The sequence below is a fragment of the Muscardinus avellanarius genome, assembly GCF_963383645.1.
Source record: "Muscardinus avellanarius genome assembly, chromosome: 3".
Taxonomy (NCBI): domain Eukaryota; kingdom Metazoa; phylum Chordata; class Mammalia; order Rodentia; family Gliridae; genus Muscardinus; species Muscardinus avellanarius.
In genome coordinates, this window is record NC_137788.1 from 40,377,922 (window position 1) to 40,387,295 (window position 9,374).

Consider the following 9,374-nt stretch of genomic DNA (forward strand, 5'->3'; position numbering starts at 1 on the left):
TAAAGAAATCCTAGTTATGACAGACATTGTTCTTGAGAAATGGGGTAAGTTTGAGCATGGAGGGTAATGAATGTCAGTTTGCTGTGGACTAGAGGCTTCTCTAAGATTTGTCAGTTATACGTCTCTGCTTATCTTATGATAATGGGAGGTGGAAGGATTTGAATACTAGAGATCTACTCTCCCATTCACTCATTCCCATATTCTGATTCTACCTAAATTCAGGCTTTGGAAGAGAATGGTAAATGTGTTCTTGCCACCTTTCTGAATCTATTGCTTCTTTTGCTACCTGTGTTTTGGGGAAACCAGTAGCATTTGGATTTGACTCTTTTTTTTTTTTTTTTTTTTTTGTGGTACTGGGGTTCCTGGAAGCCCTTATACCTCCAGGCTCCACTCCCAGACCTATTTTATATTTTGAAACAGGGTCTCTTATGCCAGCACGGCTGGCTTCGAACCTGCGTGATCCTCCTGTCTCCGCCTCCCAAGCACGGGGATTACAAGCGTGCACCACCACGCCCAGCGACTCAGTTCTTTTTTAAAATATATTCAATCCAGGCCGTGTGTGGTGGAGCACGCTTGTAATCCCCGCACTTGGTAGGCTGAGACAGGAGGATCGCGCAGGTTCGAAGCCAGCCTCCGCTACTTAGTGAGGCTCTCAGCAACTTAGTGAAACCCTGTTTCCAAATAAAATATAAAAAAGGATAGGTCTGGGAGTGTAGCTCGGAGGTAGAAAGCCCCAGTACCACAAAAAAAAAAAAAAAAAAGTGTGTGTGTGTGTGTGTGTGTGTGTGTGTGTGTGTGTATTCAATCGTATACTAACAATTAGTGCTAATGCTTTCTTTATATTCTTGTCCAAAGCGTTTTTTGGTTGTTGTTCAACTGGGGGTTGAACCCAGGGGCATTCTACCTCAGAGCTACACCTCCAGCCCTATTTTTATTATTACTTATTTTGAAAAAGGGTTTCACTAAGTTGTGGAGGGCTTCACTAAGTAGTTGAGGCTGGCTGTGAACCCCTGATCCTCCTGTGTCAGCCTCTCAAGTACTGGGATTATAAGCATGTGCCACTACTCCTAGCTTGTGCAAAATTTTTGTTGTTGGACTTGAGTTATAGCAAAGTTAAGCACATATAGAGGTAGCATACTTTCTTTTCTTTTATTCATATTTACACTCTTTCCCTCCTTCTCTTCCTTCCTCCCTCTCTCTTCTTTCTCTCTTTCTCTCCCTCTAATGATGCATGATGCACTATGAGAAGTAGCATACTTCTACCACAGTAGAACGATTTGGAAAGAGCAAAGAGAGGGCAAGACAGGTCTCTATTTGCTGGAGCAAAGCTCTTGATAAATGGTTTTATTCCTTTGATTGCTAGTCTTATTATTTATTTATAACTTTGTGAATTTATATGTGAAAATAATATTTGCTGTATTAACTTTGTATCACTATAACATAATACCTGAGATCATTTATTTATAAACAAAAAGGTTTATTTGGCTCACAGTTTTGGAGTTCCAGTCTAAGATTGGAAGCACCTGTTTTGTGCCTCTCTTGGGGATCTTGGATGGCAATGGTGTGGAGCGTATGGTGGAGTAAACTGCTCACCTCATGGTCAGGAAGCAAGAGAAGAAGGGGCTGGGGCCCCACAGTCTCCTTTAGGAGTATGCTTCTAATGACCTATGGACCTTCCACAAGGCCCCTTTCCTAAAGACCACAGTACCTCCCAGTATAGTGCCACCCTGGGGACCAAGTTTTTAATACAGGACCTTTGGGGGATATTCAACATCTGACTGATACCATATGCTTACTCTGTAAAATGTGGAAACTACAGGAAAATGTTCATGTATATGTATGCCTGTGTGTAAAACAAGGGGGCTTGACCATGTTAATACATTAGCTTATTTTCATCTAGTCTAGTTTTTCTTTTCTTTCTTTCTTTCTTTCTTTCTTTCTTTCTTTCTTTCTTTCTTTCTTTCTTTCTTTCTTTCTTTCTTTCTTTCTTTCTTTCTTTTTGTGGTACTGGGGTTCCTGGAAGCCCTTCTACCTCCGGGCTACACTCCCAGACCTATTTTTACATTTTTTTGGAAACAGGGTCTCCTAAGGCAGCGCGCGCGGCTGGCTTCAAACCTGCGCGATCCTCCTGTCTCTGCCTCCCAAGCGCGGGGATTACAAGCGTGTGCCACCACGCCCGGCTCTTTTTTTATTTTGAGACAGGATTCATTAAATTACTAAGAGTCTCACTACATTGCTGAATCTGTCTTTGAACCTGAGATTGTCTTGTCTCAGCCTCTCAAGTACTGGGATCACAGGCACGTACCACCATGCCTTATTCTGTGTGTGTGTGTGTGTGTGTGTGTGTGTGTGTGTGTGTGTGTCTGTGTGTGTTACTGGGGATTGAACCCAGGAGCATTCTACCTCTGAACTACATATACCCTCAGCTCTATTTTTTATTCTTTATTTTGAAACAGTGTCTTGCTAAATTGCAGAGGGCCTCACTAAATTGCTGAGGTTGGTTGAGAACCTCTGATCCTACTGTCTCAGCCTCCCAAGTCCTGGGATTTCAAGCATGCGCCACCATGTCCAGCTGCCTTATTCTTTTTTTTTTACTCTGATTGCATGAAAGCAGCATGGCACTGACAAATACGGGTGTTTAGGGCTATCTGGTCTCTTTGCTGAACCTTTGCTTACTCTTTTTTTTTTTTTTTTGGTGGTACTGGGGATGAAATCCAGGGGCTTTCTACCTTTGGGCTACACTCCCAGACTTATTTTATATTTTATTTGGAAACAGGGTCTCTTAAGCCAGCTGAGGCTGGCTTCGAACCTGTGCGATCTTCCTGTCTCAGCTTCCCAAATGCGGGGATTACAATCGTGCACCACCACGCCTGGTTTAGTCTACTTTTTCTATGTACCCTCTACTTTTTACTTAAGGTTTAGAAAGTAATAAGTAAAGAAATATCTATGTATCCACTAGCTTACTGAAGAAATTGAACTTCATTAATGTAGTTTTGAACCTAAATCTTTCTTTTTCTTTAGGAAATGGATCAAACAATGGCTGCCAATACACAGAAGAATAAGTTTTTGATTGATGGATTTCCAAGAAATCAAGATAACCTTCAAGGTTGGAATAAGACCATGGATGGGAAGGCAGATGTATCTTTTGTTCTGTTTTTTGACTGTAATAATGAGGTAATGAAAATCTTTATGGGCTGTATGGGCTTTAAGCAACTGATGGTCAACTATCAAAGAGAAAAACAAATGGTTTTATTTATAGCTTCATTTTTTTATTGGCAGTAGTATTTTTTTTATTGATAGATTGGGCAGATAGAATGGCACTGCCTTGCTATTGGAATATGAAAAGCTACTTTGCATCAGCAGCCTTGTGAATTTACATAAGATTTGCTTTATTTTCAAAATAACAAATCAATTTTTTAAAAATAAGAATTGAAGCGGGGCGTGGTGGCACATGCCCAGTATTACTAGTAGAAGGAATCTGAGATAGGAAGATAGCAGATTTGAGACCAACACAGGAATTTAGCGAGACCCTAATAATTAAACTTTTTTTTTTTGGTGGTATTGGGGGTGGAACCCAGAAGCTTTCTACCTCCAGACCTATTTTTTATATTTTATTTGTAAACAGGGTCTCACTAAGTTGCCGACAGCCTCACTAGGTAGCTGAGGCTGGCTTTGAACCTGTGCGATCCTCCTGTCTCAGCCTCCCAACCACTGGGATTACAAGCGAGTGCCACCACGCCTGGCAAAATAAACTTGTTTTAAAATAAAAATGGGCCGCAGGTGTAGCTCAAGTAGAATACCCTGGGTTCAGTCCCTAATTCCACGCACATACAAAACAATAACAATAATGATGATGATGAAATAAGAATTGAGCTGGGCAGAGTGGTACGTTCTTAAAGTCCCATTGATTTGGGGACTGAGACAGGATGATCTAAATTTAGTTCAAGGCCAGCCTGAGAAACAGTGAGATCCTATTTCAAAATAAAAAAGGCTGGAACTATAGCTCAGTGGTAGAGTATTGCTAAGTTCCATTCTTAGTACTACTACCCCCCAAAAAATTGACATGCATGGCTGGGCACAATGATACATGCCTGTAATCCAAATTATTCAGAAGGCTGAAGCAGTAGGATCACAAGCTCAAGGCCAGCCTAGGCAACTTACCTAGACTTTGTCTCATAATAAATTTTTTAGAAAAGAGCTAGGGTATAGCTTAGTAGTAGAGGGCCCTTGGGTTCAGTTCTCAGTACCATAAACAAACAAACAAAAAAATGACATGCACAATAATTTAGGTAATGAAGCTGAATTACTACTTTTTTTTTTTTTGGTGGTACTGGGGTTCCTGGAAACCCTTCTACCTCCGGGCTACACTCCCAGACCTATTTTTTATACTTTTTTTGTTTGGAAACAGGGTCTCTTAAGCCAGCACAGCTGGCTTCAAACCTGCGCAATCCTCCTGTCTCTGCCTCCCAAGCACGGGAATTACAAGCGGCACGGGAATTACAAGCGTGCGCCACCACACCTGGCTACTACTTTCTTAAATGTGTACTATCTCCAGATAACATGTTGTTTACTGGAAAAGGAACATGCTTTTCTAGAAAGTTGGGAAGGCTTTCTATTTTTAAAAAACACATAGGATGGCCTGATTTGTCTGCTAAAAATGAAGCAATCTTGAAAAAAGCAGAGAAGAGAGTTATTTTATTCCCCCTGGCGCTTCTAATAAAATCCCCAGACATACCTGTGAATAATTAAATGAATTTCTCGGAACCATTTAATTAAAAGGCCTGACTGTGTTTGACAGCTGCTGTGATATAAATTTCATTAAATTAATGCCAACAGCCTGAAAGAATAAGAATCTAAAGTAGTGCCTTGAAGGAAGTTAGCTGTTCTTAGGTTGAATTACAAATGCGCCTCTGGTTGAGTCTTGCTGCAGCCTTTGAGTTGTTTTAAAATGTAACTCCCTTCCTCCAGCCCCCAAAACATGTTTTCACTTATTCTTCAAAGTTAACTTGAGAATGTTACCACAGTTTTATAACTAAGGAATGTTTATTCATGATTAACAAGAGATGCTTTATTCAAATATGTTGACTCTTGAATATTTGGATATTTATGGAATTATCATAAAGTAAGTAAAAATGGAACAAAGTTTGAGGCATGTAATTCATGCCTAATAAGTTAATGATATATCTGAGATGAAACTTTACATATATAGGTCTTCTTTTTATTGCGGTTTGAAAAAATATACACAGGAAAAATTGAGTCATGAATGAATTCTTATTATGCTCTGTACTTATTTAACCTAGTTTATATAAATTGAACCACATGTTTAATTCTTAAGAGTCTTGGCATGTTGATTAATAAATTAGACATATTGGGTTTGATGCAGGACTTTTTTGTAGTTTCTTCAAACTTTATTTTTTCAGATTAAAAGATAGGCAAATTGATATCTTTCTGTTTTTTCAATATCTTTTTACTTGAATCTCTTTTTAGATCTGTATCGAACGATGTCTTGAGAGGGGAAAGAGTAGTGGTAGGAGTGATGACAACAGAGAGAGCTTGGAAAAGAGGTATGCTTAATACTTAACCACCACAATCCCAGTGTGGAGCTTGGGTGACAGATTAAATTCCTGCCTCATTTTGGTCCAGAAAAAGCACATGTCCTATGTACATAGGTGTGGTGGCTTATGTAAGGAGAGGATGCCCAGTGTCCTCTAAGCTATTCTTTAATGAGGAGGAGGAAGAGTGGATACCAAGAATCTTAAAATATTTACTTCTTTTGCAGAATTCAGACTTATCTTCAATCAACAAAGCCAATTATTGACTTATATGAAGAAATGGGAAAAGTCAAGAAAATAGATGCTTCTAAATCTGTTGATGAAGTAGGTCAAGTAAAATGTGATTATTTCTTTTGGAGTAGGTGAGAGACATAGAAATACCATGACAGATTAGTTTTTCAAGATACTTGAGATGCAATGAAAAATGAGGTTTTTCTCTTTTGAATAGGCCTAAAATGAGTTTTTTTTTTACTTTTTTTTTTTGTGTGTGTGTTATTGGGGATGGAACCCAGGGTGCATTCTACCGCCAAACAACACCCCAGTCCTATTTTTTATTTATTTTTTATTTTAATATTTATTGATTGATTGATTGATTGATTGATTTTGGTGGTGCTAGGGTTGGAACACAGAGGCTTTCTACCTCCAGGCTATACTCGCAGACATACTTTTTATATTTTATTTGGAAACAGGGTCTCACTAAGTTGCTGAGAGCCTAAGTAGCTGAGGCTGGCTTCGAACATGTGCAGTCCTTCTGTCTCAGCCTCCCAAGCATGGGGATTACAAGCGTGCGCCACCATGCCCGGCTTATTTTTTATTTTGAAACAGGGTCTCATTGAGTTGCGAAGGGCCTCACTAATAAGTAGCTGAGGCTGTCCGCGAACCGCGATCCTCCAATCTCAGCCTCCCAAATGTTGGGATTAAAGCGTGCACCACCACACCTGGCTAAAATGAGTTTTAAACTTTAGTCTTACTCTTCATTAGAAGTAGGTGCTTTTTAAATCCCAAACTTTTTCTTTCACAGACACTGCAAAATTGGTATTTTGATTATGGTCATTTGGATCACATTCATTTTTAAAAAAATTTCTTTTTAATCTATAGTGTGACTAGCAGATCATCCAGCTCAAGAGCCCCAGGCTACTTTCTTCTCTTCCCTCAAAGAACACAGCTCTAGCCAGAGATGTTGGCACATGCCTATAATCCTAGTACTTGGGAGGTTGAGACAGGAGGATTGTGGGTTCAGGGCCAGCTTCAGCAACTTGGCAAGACCCTGATTTCAAATAAAAAATAAAATAGGGGTGTGGATATAGCTCAAAGGTAGAAGGCCCTGGGTTCAAGTCCCAATACCACAAACAGACAAACAAACAATACATAGCTTTAAAGGTTCAGGGTTTTCCTGACTTATTCTTTTTTCTTCCTTCATAAATTAGTGATCTCTAAACTGTGGTATAGACCACAATATTTCTTGTGTTTCTTATTTCACCTAATTTCTCTTTCTCTGATTCTCTGAATCATTTTCCTTTTTTATTTTTTATATTTTGAGGTACTGGGGGTGGAACCCAGGGGCTTTTCTACCTCCGGGCTATACTCCCAGACCCATTTTATTTGGAAACAGGGTCTCACTAAGCTGCTGAGAGCCTCACTAAGTAACTGAGGCTGGCTTTGAACCTTCACGATCCTCCTGTCTCAGCCTCCCAGCTGCTGGGATTACAAGTGTGCGCCACCACGCCCAGCATCTTTTTCCTTTTTGTATTCATAAAATAAAAAAGAAAGCTGGGCATGGTGGCGCACACTTGTAATCCTAGTATCTGGGAGGCTGCGACAGGAGGATCCTGTGGGTGTGAAGTCATCCTTAGGTACTTAGTGAGACTCTCAGCAGCTTAGTGAGAACCTGTTTCCAAAAAAATATTAAAAATAGGTCTGGGAGTGTAGCCTGGAGGTAGAAAGTCCCTGGGTTCCATCCCCAATACCCCTCCCCCAAATAAAATAAAATAAAATAAAATAAAAATGTCCTTCCTGGTGCCGCAGTATACCTGTAATCCTACTATGGAGGCGGTCTTAAAAATAAAAGCTGGTTGTGGTGGTGCACACTTGCACACTTATAACCCCAGTACTTGGGAGGCTGAAACAGGAGTATTGAGGTTCACAGCCAGCCTCAGCTACTTACTGAGGCCCTCTGCAACTTAGTGAGATCCTGTTTCAAAATAAAGAATAAAAAATAGGGCTGGGGGTATACCTCTGAGGTAGAATGCTGTTCTATCTCCACTGCTGTAAAAACAAACAAACAACAAAACCAAAAAAAGACAAAAAGGAAGATTTAATAAATCTTTTAATCAGTTTTTGCTACTTCCTATAGAAGTAATACATGAGAAAACTTTATTTTTTAGAATCAGATATAAAAAGCATAGCTACTTCAAGTTTATAGTTTATCTAATTATTGGGATCTTGTCAAGAAGTGTATTTTGACTCAGAAGTGATAGCATATGCCCAGAACCCGAGAGTCTTGGAAGACTGAGGTAGTCCAGAGGATTGCAATTTGGAGGCCAGCCTTGGCAACTTTGCAAGATTTTTCTCAAAATAAAAAAGGCTGGTGGTGTAGCTCAGTGGTAGAATTCCCCAGGGTTCAATTCCCAGTACAGCTAAAAAAAAAAAAAAAAAAGTATATTTTGTACTAAAAGCACTAATAAAATTGAATGCAGTGTATTCATAATTTTATATGTGTTATTTATGTGATATCTAAAGTGGAATACATGGAGCTAAGATGTTACAATGTGCTGAGATAGGAAGATTGCAGTTTTGAGGCCAGTGCTTGGTAACTTAGCAAGACCCTGTTTCAAAATAAAAAATAAAGCTGGGCATGGTGGCACACGCTTGTAATCCCAGTGTTTGGGAGGCTGAGACCGAGAATTGAGGTTCTTGGACAGCCTCAGCTACTTAGTGAGGCCCTTTGCAACTCAGACCCCATTTCAAAATAAAGAATTAAAAAAAAAAGGGCTGGGGTTGTAGCTTGGAGGTAGAATGCCCCTGGTTTCCATCCCCAATACTGGAATTAAAAAAAAATATATATATATATGGCTAGGGGTGTAGCTCAGAGGTAGGACACCCCTGAGTTCAATCCCCAGTAACATAACAACAACAAAAGTTATAATGTGATTTTTAAAATTATCTGTTTTAAAAATATAAAATTGACATTTTCTGTTCTGTTTTTATGTTACTAGAAATTGAACCCAGAGGGATTCTACCTCTGAGCATACCCAGCCCTATTTTATTTTTCAGTTTGAAACAGTCTCTCATTAAGTTACTGAGGCTGGCTTTGAAACTGCAGTCCATCTCAAGTACTGGGATTACAGGCATGTGTACCACCCAGCAAAATGAACTATTTATAAAAAGAATTTAGCTATATGATAGGGCCCCACCTTCTTCCTGGGTTTTGTTGTTTTTTCTTGGTGTTAAGAATTGAATCCATGGCATTGTGTATGTTGTATGTTTTTTCAACAATTGCTGCTTCTAAAGTTATCTTTTTCCTTTCCAGGTTTTTGATGAAGTTGTGAAGATTTTTGACAAAGAAGGCTAACTCTAAACCTGAAAGCATCCTTGAAATCATGCTTGAAGATTGCTTTGATAGCTGCTATCACAACCCCTTTTTAAGTCAATTTTAATCTCCTAAAATTACATCTCAATTAATGGCTAGAACATATCTAGTAATACAAATTAATTTTTTATGGAATTTTTTGATCACAGGAGTAGACAGTGAATTCAGGTTTCATTTCATCTTAGTTGTTATGGTGCTCACAAAATAAAGGGTATCAGCTAGTTCTTTGTTTT

General features: G+C 39.2%; 1 protein-coding gene across 2 annotated transcripts in view; it reads left to right on the forward strand.

The window, feature by feature from the left end:
• Positions 1-9,123, forward strand: part of CMPK1 (cytidine/uridine monophosphate kinase 1) — a gene marked incomplete at both ends in the record, with an annotated part of 38,868 nt that extends 29,745 nt beyond the window's left edge. For both annotated transcript variants that reach the window (XM_080692139.1, XM_080692140.1), the window contains 4 exons: positions 3,022-3,174; positions 5,488-5,564; positions 5,780-5,876; positions 9,082-9,123. In XM_080692139.1, coding sequence (XP_080548265.1) covers positions 3,022-3,174; positions 5,488-5,564; positions 5,780-5,876; positions 9,082-9,123 — 369 coding nt within the window. The remainder of the gene's footprint in view (positions 1-3,021; positions 3,175-5,487; positions 5,565-5,779; positions 5,877-9,081) is intronic.
• Between the last annotated feature and the right edge of the window lie 251 nt (positions 9,124-9,374).